Source organism: Eublepharis macularius, chromosome 11, assembly GCF_028583425.1.
Source record: "Eublepharis macularius isolate TG4126 chromosome 11, MPM_Emac_v1.0, whole genome shotgun sequence".
Taxonomy (NCBI): Eukaryota; Metazoa; Chordata; class Lepidosauria; order Squamata; family Eublepharidae; genus Eublepharis; species Eublepharis macularius.
This window is the reverse complement of record NC_072800.1, coordinates 68,124,168-68,148,615: the sequence shown is the minus strand read 5'-3', so window position 1 is coordinate 68,148,615 and position 24,448 is coordinate 68,124,168. Positions and strand designations below refer to the sequence as shown.

Here is a 24,448-nt window from a genome sequence, read left to right as displayed (position 1 = left end):
ATCAAATGAACTACATGTCATAACCACAGCTTTAAAATGTGGTAGTAATGAAAAAATTTTTATAACGCCTTAAACTGTGAAAAATAGCTTCTCCTAGGGCAAGAAAAAACATTTTTCTTGGCAAAACCCACTCCCAACAGATACCATACAAACCTTAAGCTGACAGCCACTTTCATGTTAAGCAGGCATTATCAAGAAGCAAATTCTGAAAATAATTGCAAAAGATGTATTGTCGAAGGCTTTCACGGCCGGAGTACGATGGTTGTTGTGGGTTTTCCGGGCTGTATTGCTGTGGTCTTGGCATTGTAGTTCCTGACGTTTCGCCAGCAGCTGTGGCTGGCATCTTCAGAGGTGTGGCAGAGGTGTAGCAGAGAAGATTAGCACATCAAGCACCAATCCATATGCAAAAGAACCTCCTCAGGATACAGTGAAGCCTCCCGCCATTAGCATTCCACACCCTGGGAAACTCTTACAGGATGACTCAGATCAACCCCACCCCTCCTGAGTAGATATAAATGACCTGCCAACATCTTTTCCACACTGTGACACTGAGAGATCTCTGTCTTTTGGTGCTACACCTCTGAAGATGCCAGCCACAGATGCTGGCGAAACATCAGGAACTACAATGCCAAGACCACGGCAGTACAGCCCAGAAAACCCACAACAACCATAGTTGCAAAAGCTTTACATCTCTTCTAGCTTAGAGGTGCAAGGATAACTATTTCAAATAAGACAGCAATAGGTCTGACAGTTCACTGATACATTTTAAAGTTTATATCCTGCCAAACATGCCAGTTCAGGGAAACTCACCCTTGTGCAATATACAACAATGAAACAATATCAAACCAGTATTAATTTAGAATACAGAATATATATTACAAAGCAACAGACCACAACAAAAAATAAGTATCAGTAGAAACAGTAGAGTATGCTACTGTTCATTAATCAACAAGGCATCATCCTACAAAGACCTGCGGACAAAGAAAGGCTTTTACCAGTTTTCAGAGAATAAACACCAAACTAGTTGAGCAGGAGTTCCACAATGATGGTCTTTGATCAATCTAACCTCTGATTGGGAACTCTAAGCAAGAGCTCCCCTCAAATATCCTCAGTGCACAGGGTAAGATGCCATTCTCTAAGCCCATGTAGAGCTTTAAAGAGTGAAAACCGACACACTGAATAGTAGTTTAAAACAAAATGGAAGAAAATCGGTATAACATGCTGCTAACTTCACTAGTGAGTAGGAAACCTCCTTCCAAACAATTAAAGGCAGTCCATGTACAGCATGTTACAGCAATCCAGCCTATATCTCAGCAGCAAGGTCACCTTTTCTAGGAGTGGTTGCAAGTGGCAAACTAACCTTCTGGTCACAGTTGCCACTCAAGGTTCCAGGAGCAGCAAATCTGGAAGCACTATGGATCACATACTTCATCCTTCTGGGGAAGTACAACCCCATGCAGGAGAGAGGCTCCACCAACTTCCTGATCAGTCAGACTTTCCACTACCTCTGTTGTATCTGAAAAACAGTGTTTCACTTACCGTAACTGTTGTTCACCTACGTCTTCCATGCAGGCACACATGGGACTGCGCACGCGCAGGCCTGCCGATACTGGAGATTTTTATAGCTCTAAACCTCTAGGGGGCGCTCCCACCTCTCAGCACGTATGCGCGGCCGTTTTCCCACCGAAACGGCTCGTAAGAGGCGGAGCGCCCCTCACATACCCTCAGTCCTCTTTCGCCGCCCCCAGCAAGGTAAGTATCAAGAGAGTAAGCGGGGAAGGAGGGAGTGCATGTGTGCCTGCACAGAAGACCTAGATGAACAACAGTTATGGTAAGTGAAACACTGTTTTTCATCTACGGTCTTCCTGTGCAGTCCCACATGGGAAGATTACAAAGCTTAATACCTGGGTGAAGGTGACGCCAAAGCATCACACAAAGAGGGAATGTAGAACTGCTGTGCCCACTGCTGTCTCCTTTCTATCTAGGATGTCCAGCGCGTAGTGCTTTACAAAGGTATCCGCCGAGGCCCACGTCGCCGCTCTGCAGATGTCGTGAAGAGGAACACCCTTGAGGAGAGCCGCTGACGACGCCTGGGACCTGGTGGAATGGGCATGCACCTCCAAAGGACAAGGTAGGTTAGCAGTGGTGTAACATGCCAGTATAGTCTGGACCACCCATCTCGAGACAGTCTGAGATGTAGCCTTCCTGCCCCTTTTATGTCCCGCAAAACAAATGAATAAATTAGAGTCAAGTCTAAAAGGCCTCACCCTATCTAACTAAAAAAGGATGGCGCTGCGGACATCTAAGGAATGGAGAGCCTTCTCTGCCTCCGAGGTCTGGGCTGGAAAGAAAACTGGTAAGACCAGCTCCTGCGATAGGTGAAACCAAGACACCACCTTAGGCAGAAACTCAACCTTGGTCCTAAGAACAACCTTTTCGGGGTGCAATTTCAAATAAGGGGTCTCGCAAGACAGAGCCGCCAACTCCCCCACCCTCCTAGCCGAAGTGGCCGCAACCAAGAAGGCCACCTTCATGGACAAGTAATGTAAAGGATAGGAGGCCAAAGGTTCCCACAAAAGGTCCCACAAAAATTCCAATATGTCAGATAGGGAGGAAAGAAAAGGGTCCAAATCCCTCTGCCGACACCAGGCAGAAAACCTGTCTCACTTAAGAGCATAGGACTGCCTAGTAGACAGGCATCTAGCATTAAGTAAAAGGCACTTCCTGTCTGATCAACCAAGCTGTCAGTTTGAGTCTCCCGATGTCGTGGTGAAGAACCCTGTCGCAGGACAGGAGGTCTGGACTGATTGATTGACTCTGCAGATGCAAGAGAGTGTGAAACCAAGGTTGCCTCAGCCAGTACGGGGCCACTAGGATGACCGATGCTTTGTCCCTCTGGATCTTGTTGAGGACCCTGGCTAGAAGCGGGAACGGGGGAAAGGCATAACACAGGGGACCCGACCAATCTAGTTGAAACGTGTCCCCACGTGATTCTAGGCCTACGCCTCCCCTGGAGCAATAACCTCGAGCCTTGCGATTCTCCACAGTTGCAAAGAGATCCAGCTCCAGAATCCCCCACCTGGAGAGGATCGGGGTGAGATACTTGTCCTGGAGGGACCACTCGTGATTGTCCCTGTGGAGCCTGCTCAGATGATCTGCCATGGAATTCTCCACCCCTAGAATGTGCAGTGCATGCAGCCACACAGCGAGTTCTATGGCCCAGTTCCAAAGTCTCAGCGCTTCGGTGCATAGCGCAGCAGACGCCATGCCACCTTGCTTGTTCACGTAGAACATTGCCGTCGTGTTGTCCGTCAGGATCTGAACAGACTTGTTCTGTACAGCATCTGAAAAGGAGATCAGTGCATATAAGATTGCTCTCAACTCAAGAAGATTAATATGCTCCTTACGTTCCAATTCAGACCATAAACCATGAGCATAAGGCCCCTCACAGTGAGCCCCACAGCCAAACAGGGAGGCATCTGAAGTGACAGACAGGTGAGTTTGTCGATGCCCAAATTCCACTCCCCTAAACAGGTTAGCATCCTCCAACCACCAATCTAAAGAGGACACCACCCTCCTGGGGACCGAAAGTCTTCTATTCTGTGAATCATGGCCTGGAGAAAAGGCCGAATTAAACCATAGCTGAAGTGGCCGCATAAATAGCCTAGCCAGTGGGACCACCGCAGCTGTGGAGGCCATGCAGCCTAAAAGAGTCTGGATAAACTGGGCCGACTGAAAACGACACCTTTTAAGGTTAGAAATGAGTCTCTTGATCTTCATTGCACGGTCTACGGGCAAGAAACCCGCATTCCTTACACCATCCAGAACCACTCCTATGAACTGAATGGAGCGAACAGGAGTCAGCTTACTTTTTTTGATTAACAAAAAGCCCCAAACACAGACACAAATTCAGAGTGATAGACACTTGAGTAGATACATCTGCTTCAGAGTCTCCAACTAGGAGCCAATCATCCAAATATGGAAATATGTGACAGCCCTGAAGGCGCAAGTGAACCACCACCACTGCCATGCATTTAGTAAATACCCTTGGGGCAGTGGCCAGGCCAAATGGTAAAACCCTGTATTGGAGTACTCGTTGGTCATAAACAAAACGTAGGAACTTCTTATGTTCAGGAAAAATGGCAATATGAAAGTAAGCGTCCTTCAAATCCAGGACTGCAAACCAAGAATGCAGAGGCAGCAAGGTCAAAACCATCTGCAAAGTAACCATCTTAAATTTGCAGATTCGTATAAACTTATTCAGATCCCTAAGATCCAGGATAGGCCTGAGCCCACCATCTTTCTTTTCAACCAGAAACAGGCTGGAGTAGAATCCCAACCCAGGTGAATCAACAGGAATCTCGTCTATTGCCCCTTTCTGCAACAAAGCAGAAAGCTCTCCCAAGATCTCAGATTGCGGAGGTTCCGAAGAAAAGACAGGGAGACGTAAATAAGGTAAATCAACAAATTCAACTTTATATCCAAACTGAATTATTGAAAGAACCCAAACATCGGAACAAATTGAACACCATGAACTCCAGAATGCACCAAGCCTGTCCCCAAACGTGGGGTCAGGTACCTGTGATTGTCAGAAATGCTTGAGCAACTGGGTTTGGTCCTTAACCTGATGTTGCTGGGAACCAGGCTTAGGACGTTGGCCTTGCCTCCATCTAGGAAAAGCAGACAGCAGGCTCTGATAGCTCCTGTGAGGCAGGTAAGCATACCCTTGATAGGGTTGGTATCGTTGTTGTCTACCACGCTGGAAGGAACGGTAATACGGACGAGAAGACTGCTGAGGAGCCTGGTAAAGGACCCCATACGAGCGGGCAGTCAGGCGATCAGTTCTCTTTTTAGACAGATAGTCATCAGTCTTTTCAGAAAAGAGCGTGGTGCCATCGAAGGGTAGATCCTCCACCCTGTTCCTCGTCTCCGCAGGGAGGGCAGTCGTGCGAAGCCAAGCATACCTGCACAACACCACAGCTGAGAGAAGTGACCTGGCGGAGGTGTCAGCCATACTTCTACCAGCATTGATCTGATGTCTGGACAGGCGAATGGCCTCCTCTTGTATGACCCGAAGCAGAGTTCGCTGCTCTTCGGGAAGACTTGGGAGGAAGGATGCCACCTTTTTCCACAAAAAAAGCTGGTAGGCTGCCATCATAGCTGTGTAATTCGCAAACCTGATGCCAAACATGGCAGAAGTGTAGAACTTCCTGCCCATGGCGTCGATTTTCCTGCTGTCCTTATCAGCTGGAGTAGACATAGAACCCTGTCGAGATCGTGCCTGCATTTCCTCGGTCACAAGTGATGACGGAGGCGGGTGATTTGTGAGAAAAGAGTGTGCATCGTCCTTGGTCCTATAAAGGTTCTCCACCTTCCTATTAGTGGATGTAGCAGATGCAGGTCCTTTGCAGGAGTTCATTATAGGCCCGAAAATCAACGGTGGGCGACGCCTCCTCCGACGGCCCAATCTCTCTCTCTCTGGTGAATCCAATAACAGGGATTCGCTGTACTGAGCTCGGATCCGAGGAGACACCACCTCCGAGGGGCACGGCGTCCGATCATAGCTAGTGTAGGAACCGGCTCTAGGAGAAAGGGATAGCGAGACCCTTCTATACGGTCGGTCCAAAAAGTAGGAGCCTTCCCTGTCATAGTATGGGGCAATTGGCTCATCTCGACATCGACTGTCCCTGGAACGGCTCCGGTAGGAATAAGGGGTATTCCGGCGTTCAGACCAACTCCACCGACTCCTCACCGAGCGAACCGAGCCCGATTCACAGGATGTCGATCGAGGCCGACCCAATGGTGTGGAGGGCTTTTCGAGCGGGATCACATCCTCCTCCTGAGTCACCCTCGAAAGGGAGGGAGGGAGGGCGGTCTGCCAACTCCTTACGACTCTCCACAGGGACGGGAGCAGTAGACTCGGTCGGAACCAACGGGAGAACCATGATCAGGCTCTCCAGCACAGCCTTGTCATGCATGTTGGAGTGCTTACGCTTTTTCTTTTTAGGGTCGGTTCCAGTTTTCGGCCTTGCAGACGGATCCGAGGTCTTCGGATACGATACCGTGGCGTCCTGAGAGGCCGGTGGGGTCGTCCTCGGAACCGAGGGTGTCCTACTCCCACATGCTGAACGGCCGGGGACGGTTGAGAGCGTGGAGTCTTGGAAACTGACGCCTCTGGGGGAGGACGAGAGGAGGACCCAGATGCAGCAGAAGAAGACTTCGGCGGGGGATCCAATACAGCCATAGCACGCTGCCAGAGGGAGGCATGCAGGCGATCCGCTCGTTCCACCCTGGTCTTCGAGGTAAACATGCGGCAATGTTTGCACGCTTGGGTATTGTGCGTTTCTCCAAGGCAGTAAAGACAAATAGAATGACCGTCTGACCTTGTCATTTTGCGATCGCAGGTCTCACATCACTTAAACAAGGCCGTTTCCGACATCGCGGTTGATGAGAAGAGCTGTAAACCTCAATGATCGGCAGCGAAAGAGAAACTGAGGGTATGTGAGGGGCGCTCCACCTCTTAGGAGCCGTTTCGGCAGGAAAACGGCCGCGCATGCGCACTGAGAGGCGGGAGCACCCCCTAGCGGTTTAGAGCTATAAAAATCTCCGGTATCGGCAGGCCTGCGCGTGTGCAGTCCCATGTGGGACTGCACAGGAAGACCGTAGATGAACACTACTTACTAACCCTCATGCAGCCCATTCAGTGCAGCCACCACCTAACAGGTTTTTGTTGAAATAAGAAACAAAGAGCTAATCATCAACATTCTGATTACATCTCTTCAAATTGTCCAAACAGCTCCCAGCTGTTTCATGTAGATGCTAAAAAGCACAGGGGATGACAGAATTGGGTATTGGCCCCAAAAGTAAGTCCCATGAGACAGAGCAGCTGTTCCCTCCCCCCTCCAACCAACTTCCAAGGTTTATCCAAGAGGTAGGATCAGAACCACTGCAAATCAGTACCACCAGCTCCACAGTCACACAACCCAGAATGATGCCATGTTCAATAGCAAAGCAGCTGTAAGCTCCAGGGGAAAAAAACAGCCCACCACATACACACCAAACTAGCATAGGTCATCTAATCAGGCAACAAAGAGTGCAAGATGCAAAAATGGGTACAAAAACAAACTAATATGGATCTAGGCAATGCATCATCCTGAACTCTCTGGAGCTGTCATATCATCATCCTGCCCAAGAATGATAGTTGTTACATTCCCCTCTCTATAGCAGTCCTTTCCAATCCCAGGTAAACTGAGCTGCTCTAACAGGAGAGGGTGATTTCATCCCCTTCTCCTTACATGTCTCATAGCTCCCACAACCCTGGGAATCAATTTTCCCAGAGTGGGAAAGGAGTACTGGGAAGAAGAGAACAAAGGAAAGATCTGAATACAGCAACAACATTCACAGACAGATCGCTGATCCAACTTCAAGTTGGCTACAGGTCTCTTATTCAAAGTAGCTTTTCTGAGTGACATCAGAAAACAGATAATGAAAGGTCAGAAACAGTGGTATTCCTGACAAAGAATGGACCTTCAAGTGGGCTCCAAGTTGTACTCAATTGTCTTAAGTTTTCTTCTACTGGCACTTCACTAATCATCCTTGCAGCTTCACTACCATCAACCCCTAAAACATCATGGAGAAGAGCAAATTCTAGTCTGCAGGAAATGGTACCTCGGAGCTATCATGTTCACTCAAGTCAATTCCCTATTCCAATAATGTATTAAGGCAAAGCAGGATAGCTGCCAAAGTTGGCTGGAAACACCCAAAGCAGTTTGGAATTTGGTCACTCAGTCTTTGGGGCATAATAACTGGCCAGTTATCCCAGAGATTATTCCCACACTGATACCTACTTTCATCAGGTAGTGATCTATCATGAATAATTAAGTAGTCGTTACATTCACCACACAAAGAGTGCAATCAGTTTGCTCAGGCACTACTATGAAGCATTCCTACACACAGATTCACCGATTCAAAACCAACAACCACATTTTTAATCATCCTTGCTCAAGGTACTAATCCAGCTGCAACTGATTATGAGGCTGAAATGACCCTTGAAAAGGTGCCTGTATTAGAACAGCAACCCCATACCAGCTAAGTAGTATAGAGGCAAATAATTCATTTCCTGGTATATATCTCCATTACACTACTTAAGCATGCAAAACTGCTTTTATTCTGCATCAAGAAAAACCCATTTTAGAGCCCAAGAAAAATAATGCTGATAAATGATTATGCTGGATTATGCAGATTTTGTTTTCTTCTAATACAGCACATTTTCAGGTCTCAGGAACAGCTAAAGAGTATATAAATCATGAGTTACTAAAACTCAAAAGCATTTTGTAGATCACAGGTAAAAATCAGAACAATTTTTTTATCAGAGAACTCATAGCAGATGCACCTTTTTACACTGGAATTGTAGAAATTCTGCAGAAGAGAAAACCAAAATTCTACATTCACTATAAGTTACACAAGTTATACAAATACAGATGAGATATATTTTCCATAAATGTTCTAAATTTTGTATGTGATGTGATGTTTCTGAAGTATGATTTCTGTTCAAAGTAGGATTTTTTATTTCCTTTTATTTGTGAGTTAATTAACAAGAAGTTTGAAACCTCAGCCTACCAGGATGTTTCCTAAAAATAAGGTGCATACAATTTGCAGCTAGAGTTTAACCAAGAATTATGCCCCATTTTGAAGTCAGCTGTACATTAAGTACTTGGCTCAGCATTTTAAATGTGCCACCTGAGAACAGTGAGCCACAGTTACAGATAGAATTAAATAACCTTCACTGTTTCTGCATAAATTAATGTGTACAAATTACATGGAACCCACTAGCATGAGATACAGTACCCTCATTTTCCATGTGTAAGAAGATTAGATTTCTAAAACTCATATACATGATGCAAAAATAAATATATTTTATAGTGATTAACACCTATGTTATTAAATATAAACTCTAAAAGAGACCTCAGAAATCTTCAGTATATGCAAAGATGTATAGATAAGACCAAGATCCTTATTAACTTCCACTCATGTTAAATCAATCCCAAATTATATCAGTCAATTAAATAGCACTGTAGAAGTGGGACACAATTTGATATTCAAGCAATAATTACTTCTTGTTACAGCACAATTTAAAGAAATGCTTAAAAACAAAATAAACTTACCCCCATTATCTGTCCTCTTTAAAGCACCATCCTTGTGAGGGCATAACTCACATCTCTATAGGAAGGCAAAAACAGTTATAAACAACAAACTTCAGAAAGAAGCCTCAATGAACCATTCTAAAACGTTTAAAGTTATTTACAATTTACATGAACAGATAAATAAAAAGACTTACCTCGCATTAGGGAAAGCCTCCAACAAAATTTCTTAAATCACAACATAAACATCTCTCATAGCCCTACTTCTCTCTAGTCCTTTGCAAAAAATGGTTATTTCTAAACTCATTTCCCATATAAAAAATAAGCAGACATTCAAAGTCTTTTAGTTCAGTACTTACAAGAAAACCACACAGGCAATCCAATCACAGGTACTTCTATGTGAGACAAGCTTTAACGACTCCATTGATGTATTTCATTTCATTTCATTTCATTTCAATAACTAGTTGCCCAAGAAAGCTGAACAACTGTACTGCCCCAGGAATTATTTCTGATTCAACAGAAGCACCATTGAAAGGAAAACACTCGATCAGATTCTAGTTCAAGACTCCACAAAATTCTCTGATGTTAAGCACTTCCACTTGCACAAACCCAATGTCTTTCAATGAGCCAAGAGGTGTGTAGAACAACTGATGGAGTGTGCAGCAGAGCACCACCTCTGCAATGGACAAATAGGGACAAGTGGAAAGGCTCAGCATCTAAAGCCCTAACCTTCTATGATGCATAGCTACAACAAGATGTGGGATTTTAAAACATTCAGAATGGTCAAAGAAGTTTGAGAATGCAAGGAAGGAAGAATTAGAAATGGGAAAATGGAGAAGGAACTATTAAGTGTATTGATTGCTGGCAGGTCTTCCCAAGACTCCCTTTATTTCTGATGCATTCAGAAGACGCTAGTTTCTCTAAGAGTGCTGAGGATTAACTGTCAGATAAGAAGCATATATGCAGTCCTGTTTAATCTAAACATAGACTAAGACTGGGACGTGCAACTGGACATTTTCAAGAATCAGAACAGTTGGCAAAAGTGCACCTGATAAAATACTGCTAAAATCCCATTTAAACCCAAATATCTAAATATCTATATCTACATCAAGAAGTGTGGACTCTCAAGCATTAAGCAGCTCAATTCAACAGTAGTCTAAATTTTCAAAACAGACCTGTTTTCCCATCCCTTTGGGAAAAGGCTGTTAAATAACAAAGAAACCTGCAACTGGGCAGGATACAACATTACACCCATCTAATTTCAAATATCAGGCTTGTCTGAATATGTTTCTCACCACCAGGATTGCTCCAACGAGCACCTAGGGTATCCTCTGGTTATTTTGTTCTTCACTGACCCCAGAAAAAGTAACACTTTTTAAAACATTTAATTCCCAAGGTCAAATGGCTGCGGGAATTGTCCCATTCAACTTTTCTTGCAGAGACTGAAGCAAGAAAGGAGGAACACATCAGCCAAAAGGCCAACCTCCAATCTCTCCACAGACAATCTCAGGGAAAAGCAACATTCAGTGTCATAGTGTGCATCGCAATGAACTTTTCTAGCTCAAAACTGTCAAAGCTTCCCTAAAAAATAATACAAAACAGGTAATACTGTCAAAATCACACTTGGTAGAGCTCTTTCCACAAAACGCTAAGAGGCAAGACAACCAAAGGAAGAGAAAAGAAAGGAGGGAATGAGCCATACAGAACTAACACATGCTTTAAGGCACTTTGAAAGCAGGCCACTAAAGGACAAACGTGCCAGTCAAAACAAAAACCCACAAAAGTGTATTTAAAACTTTTTTGCAAGGACTAATAATTAATAAACACCAAGTATGAAGGCACATAAAGTTATGTATAGCACTAATTAGAAGAGGGGATGGAGGTGCAGCACTCCAACCTTCAGCTCCATCAGGCCACACTTCAGGAGCAATCAGAAACAAAACTGCTGCGACAGAATCTCTCAGGAACAAAACTGCTGTCTGTGGCTTCCTAGCAGCTCATAACTCTTCACAACATATTCCCCGCCACCCCGAGAAAGGCAATTTGCCTCTTTAAGAACTACCTGTCTGATGTAAGATTTTATTTATTTACATTATTTATAGCCCACCTTTCTCACTGAGACTCAAAGCGGATTACGCAATCAATTAATACAATCAAAAGCTGGGACACTTAAGCAATACAATAGGGTATGAAAAGCAGAAATCTGAACACAAAGTATAAAGCCAAATACAGAGCCAAACCAGTGCTGAACTAAAACATAAGCAATTTGACATGACATAAATGATGCAGAAACTAACCAGTAGGAGTATACCTACATCAAAACAGTATCCAATAGTATGGTCTGCAGTACCTTTATCACAAGCATTTTGAGCTATTTTCTCACAGTCCAGCCCTATTACCTGTGTTAAAAAGTCCCGAATAATTCAGTTTTGCATAATTGTGTTTCGGAATACACTGTGAAGATGAATTTAAGTATTTCAAATACTTAAAGTTACAGAGTACACCTTACCTAATAATGCTGCATTTAAAAAGGATGACACCAATGCAGAACTACTATAATTACCCACAAGAGCCACAGGAAGGAAGTTCTGAAGTTCCATTAGGGTAGGGCTGTAACAGCACCAAAAAAGAATAATACCCTAAAAGGAAAAACAGGTGGACCATGTTGCAGCAACTCCTGACAAACTAGAGAATAATGTATGCCAGATACAGAAAGACTGAGTTTTCAACCATCACACACAAAAGATTCTAAAGTCAGCAAAAAGCCAGGAAGTTAAGGCAGCCTTAAGAACATACACTAAACCACCATCACCAGACACAGCTATTTCCTATAAAAGACTTGTAACCCCGCATGGGCCAGTGTACTTACACCAACACACAATGAAGAAATCCATGAACTTAGGGGAAGACAGCTGATGAGGACAGTTTATTAAGCTTGCTCTTACCTCTTATTAAACTAACTTGGCAAACTAACTTGCCATACTAGTTTTTTTTCAATATACTATCTGTTGAAAATTCAGACATACAAGGCCATAATACATGCTTAAAAAGAAAACTGTTACCTGTACTTCTTCCATAAACTGTAAGAAATTGCACAACTAGAACTCTATAACTCATATACTGGCAGAAATATATTGGTACAACAGAAGCCAGAGGAAGCTCTAGGTTGGATTGAAATCATGAAGGAGGCTTAGATGTAGAAGACAGGGCAGATCTTGTTGTAATGACTGAACTGGTGAATATATAATTAATGATTCTAAGCAGCAATACTTTAATGGAGGTAATAGAAGAAGGTATTGATCTGCCACTGATGTTCAAATAGAAGCATACTTCCCACTTGAACTTGTAAATTTTTCGTCATCATTTCAGCAGCAGCAATTCACTTCTGAATTCCCCACCTTCAGCTTCTTTACTATATTTCCAGTGAAGAATTATCGGTATTTAGTATCATTATTTACAAAAACATGGTTTGAAATTAATAGTTCAAATATGACAAAGCTAGGGAGCTACAGACAGTATGCAGACTCAGAGGAGTTCAAAACAGGTCTTCCTCCCTTCAATATCCAGTACATACTGGTTTTTTAACCAAAACCCATATAAGCCACAAAAGGCACTGAAGTATCAGTCCCACTTGTTTCCAAACTGGGAAACATTTATTTTACTTCATTTAATAATAATAATAACTGTGCTTATATATCACTCTTCTAGACAGATTAGTGCCTCACCCAGAGTGGTGAACAAGTTAGTGATATTATCCCCACAATACAGCTGGGGAGCTGGGCTGAGAGGAGTAGCTTACCCAAGGCCACCTACTGAGCTCATGACAGTAGTGGGATTGGAACCAGTAGAGTGCTGATTTGCAGATGGACCACTTAACCACTGTGCTGCAGCAGCTCTCAACCTTACTATTACACCTTACCATTCTCCTCAATGGGGGCACAAAGCAGCTTACATCATTCTCCTCGCCTCCATTTTTTCCTCAGAACAACTGTGAGGCAAATTAGGCTGAGAGTTTGTGACTGGCCCAAGGTCACCAAGCAAGCTCCCATGGCACAGTGGGGAACTGAACCTGGGTCACCAGATTCTAGTCCATTGCTCCAGCCACTGACTCTCATGGTAACATTTCTCCTGTGCCTGGCCTTCCTCCGGCAGCAAGAGACAGATCAGAGGGCTAACACTTGCCCATAAGTTCCATGGACAACCTTTTCCCCCACTTTGGTAGAGAGGAGAGTTTTAGAAGACACAGAAGGCTACTTGGACAGCCTCTAAGCAGTGGGAGCCCCACTTGGCTCTCTCCACACTTTCAGGTTAAAAACTAGAAGACACACAAAAAGGAAAGGAGTTGCTAAAGATTTCTAGCAGGCTTATGCTGATTGTTGTTGTGGATTTTCCAGGCTGTATAGCCGTGGTCTTAGCATTGTAGTTCCTGATGTTTCGCCAGCAGCTGTGGCTGGCATCTTCAGAGGTGTAGCACCAAAAGACAGAGATCTCTCAGTGTCACAGTGTGGAAAAGATGTTGGCAGGTCATTTATATCTACTCAGGAGGGGTGGGGTTGATCTGAGTCATCCTGTAAGAGTTCCCCAGGGTGTGGAATGCTAATGGCGGGAGGCTTCACTGTATCCTGAGGAGGTTCTTTTGCATATGGATTGGTGCTTGATGTGCTAATCTTCTCTGCAGGGCTATTGTCGGGTATAAAGTGTTTTGTTAGCCTGGTGTTTTTCAGGACTGGAAACCATGCTCTATTCATTCTTAAAGTGTCTTCTTTCCTGTTGAAATTGTGCTTATGCTTATGAATTTCAATGGTTTCCCTGTGCAGTCTGACAAAGTAGTTGGAAGTGTTGTCAAGTATTTTAGTGTCCTGGAATAGGATACTGTGTCCTGTTTGAGTTAGGCTATGTTCAGCCACTGCTGATTTTTCAGGATGGCCAAGTCTGCAGTGTCTTTCATGTTCTTTTATTCTTGTCTGGATGATACGCTTTGTGGTCCCAATGTAAACTTGTCCACAGCTGCAGGGTATACGGTATACTTCTGCAGAAGTGAGGGGGTCTCTACTGTCTTTTGCTGAACGTAGCATCTGTTGTATTTTTCTGGTGGGTCTGAATACTGTTTGTAAGCTGTACTTTTTCATAAGCGTTCCCATCTGATCAGTGATTTCTTTGATATATGGCAAAAACACTTTTCCTGTGGGAGTCTGTTTTTCCTTAGTTGTTTGATTTATCCTTGGTTTACTCGCTCTTCTGATTTCATTTTTGGAGTAGCCATTTGCTTGAAGTGCGTGGTCCAACTACTTTGTCAGACTGCACAGGGAAGCCATTGAAATTCATAAGCATAAGCACAATTTCAACAGGAAAGAAGAGACTTTTGAATGAATAGAGCATGGTTTCCAGTCCTGAAAAACACCAGGCTAACAAAACACTCTATACCCGACAATAGCCCTGCAGAGAAGATTAGCACATCAAGCACCAATCCATATGCAAAAGAACCTCCTCAGGATACAGTGAAGCCTCCCGCCATTAGCATTCCACACCCTGGGAAACTCTTACAGGATGACTCAGATCAACCCCACCCCTCCTGAGTAGATATAAATGACCTGCCAACATCTTTTCCACACTGTGACACTGAGAGATCTCTGTCTTTTGGCATCGTATGGCATTTTACACCTCTGAAGATGCCAGCCACAGCTGCTGGCGAAACGTCAGGAACTACAATGCCAAGACCACGGCTATACAGCCCGAAAAATCCACAACAACCATCATTCTCCGGCCGTGAAAGCCTTCGACTTATGCTGATTGTTTGGCTCCTTCACAGCTAACAATTTCACCCACTGGTATGAATAAAATATTTCAAGGTACACTATTAATACTGCACATTAACCAGAATATTAACACACGTAACTAGAACATTAACACATGTATTACATATTAGTTCAAACTTACCACTCTAGCTGCTCTTTCCTGAGATTCACATTTTCTACAAAACCAAGGTCCAGTGGGTACTTGTACAATTCCATAGCATGCTATTATAGGAGGAAAACATACAAAATAATCAATTAGAAGCATATAGTATATACAACAGTAAGTTCTGATTCATTAATGAAAGCATCCAACAGGCTAAAGGTTAAATAATCTATGATATATTTTACATATATGAAGATTGGGATTGGGAGTCAGTCAAGCAAATATATTACATGAAAAAGTTCTACTGATTTCTAAAGGTACTTATGGCCAAGTGTGTTCAATGATGACCTCTAAATAAAATTATGGGCACAAATCTACAGACTATTAAAAGCAATGGTAGGACTACTCTCAATTTTAATGGGAAGTTATTTTTCTCCCATTATTATGGGGGAAATTCATAAAAAAAATTTAAAGACAGGCTAACAATTTAAAGCAATCATATAGAATTTCGTATGGCATTTTACTCTAGCATTCATGTCAGAAATAAAAGAACATAGCAGTTTTGCACTGAAAAGCCTCTTAAATTCTGTTAATCTATCTTGTTATCTATATTGCAACATGGCATTCATGTATTCGTTACCACAGGGCAGTCAGAGGTGGGGTAATTAATCTGTAACTCAACTCTAGAGAAAATTGACCAAATCACTGAGGCTTGAAGGACTCATCCAGCATAGTAGAGGGCTTGTTCTGCTCTCTTCTGATTTGACATTTCCCTATGGATGAAGTCAGATCCAAAGCTTTGAATAAACAATACTCCATTTTACATGATCAAGGTACTGACTTAACTTCTCAGTGTTCTCCTCTTCATCTGCCTACTATGCCTCAGTTATTTCTCAACTCCCCCAGACAGTCTATAATTGGGGTACTCAACCTTTCTGAACCTGGTATCTTTGGAATTTTGAGAGAGGATGGTGAGCATCACCCCAAAATGGCTGCATCAGAAGGCAGAGCCAAATGGTGTATCTCCCTCCTTCCTAGGAAGTATAAGAAGGAAATCCTGAAGGAGGAAGCCCAGGTGCTTACTAGTCCTCCTAATCCTCCAGCGGAAAACCTTTTCATTTGAAAGAGAGAAGCCAGTAACAAACCCTGACTTACAATGGCCCCACCCAGTTTGGTGCAGTGGTTAGGAGCAGTAGGACTCTAATTTGGAGAACCGGGTTTGACTCCCCACTTCTCTGCTTGAAGCCAGCTGGGTGACCTTGGGCTGAACTGTTGTCTGGGAACCACCAAATCTTGATGTCTTGTTATTGAATGCTAGATCAATAAATGGAAGATTCTCTCACAGGAGTCTATGATGCCAAGTTGGGGGTCCCTGATCTTCCCAGCTGTGACCTTGGCTCTGAGAATTTTTTGTTAACTGAAATTTGAACCTAAGTACAACTCTGGTTACGCTTTACTGAACTGCTTTCAGGTTTCGACCCTGATTAATCCACTCTTATCTATTCCTAAGGGGTCTTACAGCACAGATTCTCAAAACTCTCTTATTTGTGGACCTCACTGACCCCATCCAGAACTCTAAGGCTGCAAGGACCTACCTGGTACAAACCAAACACAATACACATCCATATGGAAAATTCTAGCCTTGCAAATAAGTGTTCAAGCCCCACCCACCTGTCACAGACACTACATCTTCATTATACATTCTATTTTAGGCCACCAGACAGTGCCACACCTCTTCTGCCCCAAAATGGAAAGAGGTAGCCTCTTCTAGTCTTAAAGGGCCAGAAATGTTAACTCCAAAGTACTTTTTCCAACTGCAAGAAAGAACATTCCAATGGTAGCAGGGAACTGGGCTAGTGATGAGGAGAAAAAATTAGGTGGTTACCTACTTCTTCACAGCACTTGCTCTCTGCCCCAAGAAAGCTGAACAGTGCACTTCTGCAGCCTTTATCATTCCTACCATTCAATCATATGTGTAACACCAAACATCTGTGTAGTCCCATGATTTTCATCAAGATTAATAAAATTTTAAGCCTTATTTACATTATGTGGGTAGAACTTTAAATAATGTGTTTAGACACACTGTGCACAATCCATTCAAAGAGCCTTATGTTAAAGTTTGCTGTTAACATTTTGCTTATACTTCAAAGATTTGGTCCCATATGATTCAGCCTGAAATGTTGCACGCATAAAAAGCTCTTTGAAAACCAGGGGTCACAGGTATAACTGAATTTAGTAATGCAACCAAAAAGCAGCTATGAATGCTATGAAACTTTACGCATACAAAGCAACTGTCCCAAAGCTTCAGAGACTAGATTTCAATTTATTTATTTATTTAATGTCATTTATATTCCGCCTTTCTCACTGAGACTCAAGACAGATTACATAGTGTGAGATTAGTACAAAACCATCTTACTACACATCTAGCCACTGAAACTGCAATTGTACATCACTCCAAGTTTAATTTAGCACTCAATAACAAATGCATTAGATCAGCAGCATAATTCAGCAACTTTAGCTCTACAGCATTTAGTATATGCCTATACATAGTTAACTTTGTTAAAATGCACTAAAATCACTGGACCTACTTTCAGGCAAGTAACCACAGGACCACAGTCTTAGACGCTGCAACACAGACAAAGACTGAAATATGAAGGCCGGGGGAGGAGGGGATAAAAAAATTTGGGGAGCACTGAAAGAACACCACTGATTTTTTTCCCTTTTGTATTTTAATAGGGATTAGCTTTCACATGTACAGCATTCCAGGTATGTTCTTAAAGTTGCACTTTTGATAAGAATACATATGAATACATAACTTATTTATTTATGTTATTTATAGGCCACTTTTCTCACTGAGACTCAAGGCAGATTACCTAGATTAAGTCAATACAAGCAATGGCTGCTAAGACATTCAATAAGCAATACAATGGAGTATGACTGCAGAAATTTAAACACGAGCATAAATCCATATACATAGATAAAACATACGTATATGTATATGGAAAGTCCCAGTATGAGCATATCTGCACCAGACAGTACCCAGTAGAATAGTCTACAGTCCCTGTCCCTTTACCAAAGCATCTCTCCGAGCCTCTTCTAACAGCACAGATCCATAGACCCTGTTAAAACCCATCAGTGCTCACAGCCATCACTATATCCCCTGGTAGCACTGCACGATTCAACCATTTGCTGAGCTAAAAACTACCTCCCTTCATCATCCTACATCCAATGCCCATCAAATCGATTGGGTGTACCAGAGGTCTATTAATATGGGAGAGGGAGAACAAACTCCCACCAGCCACCTTCTCCATACCATGCATAATTCTATAAAGCTCTATCATATCTCCTCTCAGTTATCCTTCAGCGAACCTGTTATACATATTGTTATATTGTATGATGAACAGGCCTAGTTCTGCCTCTCTCAGACAGCCAGTGGAAGCTGACAAGGCTGACAACTGAAAACTGCTGAGAATAGCAATGAGAAGGGGTACAGCTGTCTAGCTGAAGAGAAGGATTTTTGAGCTTGGGAAAAAAGCAACATGAATTAAAGTTGGCTACTGAAAACTTTGTAACAAAAGTCAGGATAGTATGGGATTAGATGTTCTAATGTGAAAGGACAACGTATCTCTCTGTCTGAGTCACTCAAATGTTGCTGAAGTTATAAATAAAAATTTCTTTTTTCTCTGTTTAAACGTGCTGACTCGATATCCACTGTCTCATAAAAAGAACAGCTAACACTCTCTCACACACAATTTTTTCTGGTCACAGCCAATACATAAATATAATTAACTAAATGGTGGCAGCATATAAGGGAAAGGAGTATTGAGTTTCCTAATTCCAACCAATAGCTCTGGGCAGTAGCTGGGTGAGAGATGGCTAATAAAGGGAACTGGTCTGTCTTGTCTGGTAACATCTCTAGGAAAGAGGCAAGAGGAGATCTCATGTTTGTAAAAGGGTCAGGGCTCTCTACCTATTAAACAGAGATGAAATGGTGGACATACTGTGTGGGCCTTGCCTACTAGCATAACTGAACCTGTAAAGAAAAGTTTATGTTGGGAGGCAGTGTGAAGAGGCCACACGTGGTTATATGATATCAAATGGCAGATTTGGGGGGGGGGACCTCAGTAGAAGGGAAAATGGCTGCCAAGTGAGCACTATGTGAAAAATCCTAACTTTCTTTCCCCCACAGCAGCCAACCAGCTTTGATGTAATATTCTCCAAGTTGCAATTCTAACAGCAAAGAAAATTGTCCCCTTGATACATGGTCTTAAATCTCCAATGCAATATTAGATAATAGAAATTTTAAGTTCTCTCTAAATCCCATGATTGCATTCTTGATTCCCAAATCCAATAATCAGCTCCATTTGTGGCTGGCTCAGAAAACATATTTACACTCAACTCGGCTAGTTTGGCTACCCTTTACTTTTGTAGCCTTATTTGGAATGCTGTGTACAGTTCTGGTTGCCATGTCTCAAAAAGGATATTGCAGAACTGGAAAAAGTACAAAGGGGGGCTATCAAGCTGATTAAAGTTTGGAGCACGTTTCACATGAGGAAAGCTTCGAGAGTCTGGGTTTTCTCAATCTAGAAAAACGATAGCAAAGGGAAACAGATTTATAAAACTATGTACTGATTGGGAAAAGTGGACAAGAGAGAACATTTGCTCCCTCTCCTACAATACCAAAACACAGGAGCACACAATTAACCTGTTGGGAAACAGGTTCAGGATAGGCAAAAGGAAATACCTCACCACTCAATAAGCAATGAAACCATGGAATTCACCGCCAGGGGAGGCAGAGATAGTCATAAGCATAGATGGCTTTAAAGGGGGAGTTAAAAGGATTCATAAAGAGGTTCATCAACGGCTATTAGCCTGAAGGGACCCTCCATATAAAGAGGCAGAAATTCCTGAATACTAGTGCCAGGAGGCAGCACCAGAAGAGGGCCTCAGCCTCTGTACCCTGTTTGTTTGGCCCTCCAAGGCAACTGGCTGGCCACTGTGTATGACACCAGGCTAAACGAGATAGACCACTGGTCTGATCCAGCAGGACTCCTCTTATGTACTACACTATTCACGTTCTTTTTAAGCCTCCAGCTCATACTAGTAGGCAATTACAAAATATATAATTTATATAATACAGGTTCACTTTTCACAACTTTACAACTATGTCCATATACTCTAGTCTACAGATTCCTCATCCTGATTTGAAATTAATACTGCAATCTTATGGACGCTTCTTTGAAGTAAGCCACACTGAATAACATGGGAATTCTGAGTAGACCATTTTAGGATTACTCCATAAATCTAGTAGTGCAGTATTTCTTTTAAAATTAAAACGTATACACTTTTGAGACTTATCATCAAGTTGCTGTTCAAGGACAACTACAGTTACTGTATGAAATGGGAAGTTGTTCAAAACACATCCTAAGATTGCTACCACACATCCAATGCCAGTTTGGTGTAGTAATTAAGAGTGTGGGATTCAAATCTGGAGAACCAGGTTTGATTCCCCACTCCTCCACTTAAAGCCAGCTGGGTAACCTTGGGTCAGTCACAGCTTCTAGGAGCTCTCTCTGCCTCAACCACCTCACAGTGTGATTGTTTTAGTGTGGATGGTAATAACATACTTTGTAAACCACTCTGAGTGAGTGTTAGTCATCCTGAACAGCAGTGTGTCAATTGAATGTTGTTATTTTTATTATTATTATATTCTAGAAACGTTGGGCACAAGGGCTGTCTGCATGCTTTTAAAAGTGCTAGCAGCTTACAAGAGATCATTCAAAATGCCTCATACTAAGTTAACACTAAAGAAATGAGAGGGAAACTAGCTATGTAAGGTTTAAAGCAAGATAAATACAATGCATAGGCATAACCTGTGAGTGGTTTTCATAAACCAAGTTTCCATTCTAGCCATTCCTTTTCCATCCTTGCCTATACATATATACTCTATGCACACCACCAAGATCCCATCCTGATCTGCATTCACTTGCACAAAGAGGAGCAGATGTACTTCAGTAGGAGATATTCAGGAAAGGAAGCTTTTCCTTGTCATGTTTACCTATTATGTACACACACATATATTCCCCAAAAGGAGAACCATGTTCAATTAAAGTATTCTAGATATTTAGAGAGAGGTCACAGCTCAGTTGTAGAGCATGTACTTTGCACACAGCGTCCTTCAGTTCCTGGCATCTCCATTTCGAAAGCTCTGGGAAGGAATTTTCTGTTCCCGAGAACTCAGAGTGCCACTGTCAACTAGAGTAGCAAATACTGAGCTAGATGGACCAATGGTCTGATTTGGTATAAGCTACATTCATGTGAATAGTTCAAAAGAACAGGTTTTCTTTTTATGTTAAGGGTACCATTCCACACTGGTTTTATAGTGCTATAGGAGTCTTATCTCAAATTCCTTTACTTCAAGTGCTGACATGGAAGCCTAGGCCATTACAATAATGACTCTCCACTGCTGTCACTACTGTTTAACCACCATCCTAGAAAACAGCAGCAACTATAGTAAGAGGAGAACTAAAAACAGATCTCTAGTAGTTCTTAGCACCCTCATAAATGGGACTTTGGGTACACAGAATTTGTAACAAAAGTTGAGGGGGAAATTTTAGAAATATAATGGAAATAGTGTTTTATACTATGGCCCACCAAGTTCAACTTAATTCTAGTGTCAAGAGTGCCTTTACCCTTCCATAGTCTCCATTACTCCCCTCACTCTATTAGTAGTGTTCTAAATATTGACCAATTCCAATAATCTGTCTATATCCCAAACATTTTACAAACACCAACTTCATTATAATCAACGCAACAGGGGAATGAGTTGTATTAAATACATGTGTGGGAAATGTAATAAAAGCACAGATGCCATAGTCTCTCACTTCCACCCAACACTGAGACGTAAGATAAATATAGGACACCAGACTAAACTTATTCACTACTGAAAAATCCACAAACAGCAAGACATCTTTGGTACATTTACACAAGCAAGAGTTTGTGTGCATTTGTGAGATCTGACAGACATACAGAGAAGAGACACAGTTGGCACCATATCTTGTGCCTTTTGTACTCTACTCCCTGGTTGTCTCACCTGAAGTACTGTACCAATAGAGTAACGCTCAGGCTTTTATTCAACTGGTTCTTATAGAAATCTTACGTTGATTTTACATTTATTTTCTTCCTTGGCCACCAACTTCTCTCTTTTTTACTATCAGACTTACACAGGTTAATTTCTACTATTTCCCCAGCATGCATCCACTCCATTTATTTATTGCCCTTAAAAACCTTGACAGGTCTCTCCTTGCCTTCCTGCACCCCCCCCCCATCACACTGAATCAAAAATATCAGCCTTATTATAAATGCCCATATAGTTAATTGCAAAATCAGCACTCATAAAATAAACCCTGACCTGAAATTCTAGGAAGAAGAGCACAAGTACTGGAAATATGCACAGCTTAGTTTCAGGTTAGCAAGGGGCAAAAGTGATACTAAAGGTGTTGAAACAGACACTCCTGTAGGTTTTACAAAGAGACACATGATTTCACTTGGAGTAGTAACACTTCATTCCAACATGTCCTCCAACTACTCAATTTATGTAACCCGCAAGGGAACCCCCGACAGCTCTGTCACTATGGGATTTAAAAGAGAGAGAAAAGCCCAGCCTGCAAGTTTCCCTGAGCTTTTATGCCATAATGCTTGTGCATAGATACTTCTCACACAGAACTTCAAAACTAGCTGATATGCACAGTGCTCATTACAGTCAGCAATGCAATAACACAGCCACTCAGCTGGGTACCAGCCAACTGTTCCCCTCCACTAATCCAAACAAATCTATCATCAAAGGCTAAGTAATTCTACAGTGCCCCTTTCCTCCCCTCCCCCAAACACTGCACTACCACAAACAGGAAGTCTCTTCATCTAGCAGGCAATATCCAGCCAAATGACACTCTGGGAAAGACAGGGTGAGGAGGGAGGGAAGGGAACAGTCACATGACAGCTACTCCTCAGTTGCACAAATACGTTTCCAGGCACCTTGCCTAGGCTTAAGAAACAGAAATCTGAGAAGGGAAAGCAAGGCTGTGAAAATGTAAGGGGTTCCAATTCAGTAAAGACGTGAGGAGTCAAAATGGGCATATTCTGAGCATGGTCAAAACGCTCCCCCGCTTCCAAACACTTCCTACCTGTCCTTTCCACTACTAAGGCTGGCACATACCGGATAAGGGGGGAACGTAAACAGTGTGACGGAGGGGCGATCTACAACGTACTTCTTCATAAACAAACAGGGAAGACGCATGTCTTTGGCTCTTACAACTCAATAGTACAGGAGGGCAGAGAGGCGCATCTGCCTGAATTTTCTGGAACTGGCACGCTTCCTATACTACTGACCAAGGGGAAGAGGAATAAATGTACTCCTGCAACAGGGAGGGGAGAGGAGAGACGGGGATAGAAACCCTCAAGGGACAGCCAGCAAAAAACAGATGTCTCGTGACTCTCCCCCACCCCCCGCCTTTTATGTGAGGGCACGCGCGGGCACCGGGGAGGCGGAGGTAGGCAGGCCCCAAGGCGCAGCCTAGCCAGCCCGAGCCTCAGCAAGGGCCAGGGAGGGTGGGCAAAGCCGTCCCCTTCCCACTCACCTTGATGCACTGCGACGCTGCAGCCGTGGCCGTCGCAGTAGACCAGCGGGTTCTCGGTCCAGCCCCTCTCGTCGGAGCACACGCAGCAGCCGCCGATCATCTCCTTCATGCTATTGGAGAACTCGCCCTCCAGTGACACCGGCAGCAACAACGGCTCGCTAGAGACCATCTAAGAGTTAAAACACACCGTCCGTCAGCACCGCACGACACCGCCACAGACCCCGCCGCCGCCTCAGCCTTCAGTCGCTCAGCCACCACCGCCGCCAGTACCGTCTCCATAGCAGGGACGTGGGACCCATGGCCGCTGGGGGAAGTAGTCGCAAAGGCGGTGGCGGCAAGCGAAGAAGGGGTCTCTTCCCAGCTCCGCCTCGGGATCTTCCCTCAGTCCTTCCGCTCAAGCGCTGAGGGGAGGAATGGGGACCATTGGCGGCGGCGGCCCGCCGACACACACTGAAGACGCCACACAGCTACACGAAGCAACAGAGCAGGGCCTGCACGCAGGCGCACTGGCCTCCTTCCCCGCCTCAGCAAAAGCGCCCAGGCGGCCACCTCCTTCGCCTCGCGGAGGCTCATGGGCGCGAAGCGGTACGCCGGCCGCCGCGAGGTTTTGTGCCGCGCGCCCCCTCCCCCCACAAACGTATTTTTTTTCCTCCCTTTAACGCCTGCGGGCACGGAGCGTGCGCAGGAACGGAGGATGGGGGAAGGGTAGGAAGGAAGGAAGGAAAGGAGTGAGCGAGCAGCGGTCTCGCCGCTGGATTTTTGTCTCAGGGGCTC

General features: G+C 43.5%; 1 protein-coding gene across 5 annotated transcripts in view; it reads right to left on the bottom strand.

Moving 5' to 3' along the window:
- The window catches only part of MLLT10 (MLLT10 histone lysine methyltransferase DOT1L cofactor), a 183,127-nt gene extending 158,900 nt beyond the window's left edge, over nucleotides 1–24,227 (bottom strand). For all 5 annotated transcript variants that reach the window (XM_054991141.1, XM_054991136.1, XM_054991137.1 and 2 more), the window contains exons 1-4: nucleotides 23,945–24,227; nucleotides 23,675–23,843; nucleotides 15,078–15,157; nucleotides 9,165–9,219 (exon numbers count right to left, since the gene is read on the bottom strand). In XM_054991141.1, the coding sequence (XP_054847116.1) occupies nucleotides 9,165–9,219; nucleotides 15,078–15,157; nucleotides 23,675–23,843; nucleotides 23,945–23,953 (313 nt within the window). In that variant the 5' untranslated portion in view covers nucleotides 23,954–24,227. The remainder of the gene's footprint in view (nucleotides 1–9,164; nucleotides 9,220–15,077; nucleotides 15,158–23,674; nucleotides 23,844–23,944) is intronic.
- Nucleotides 24,228–24,448: the final 221 nt, after the last annotated feature.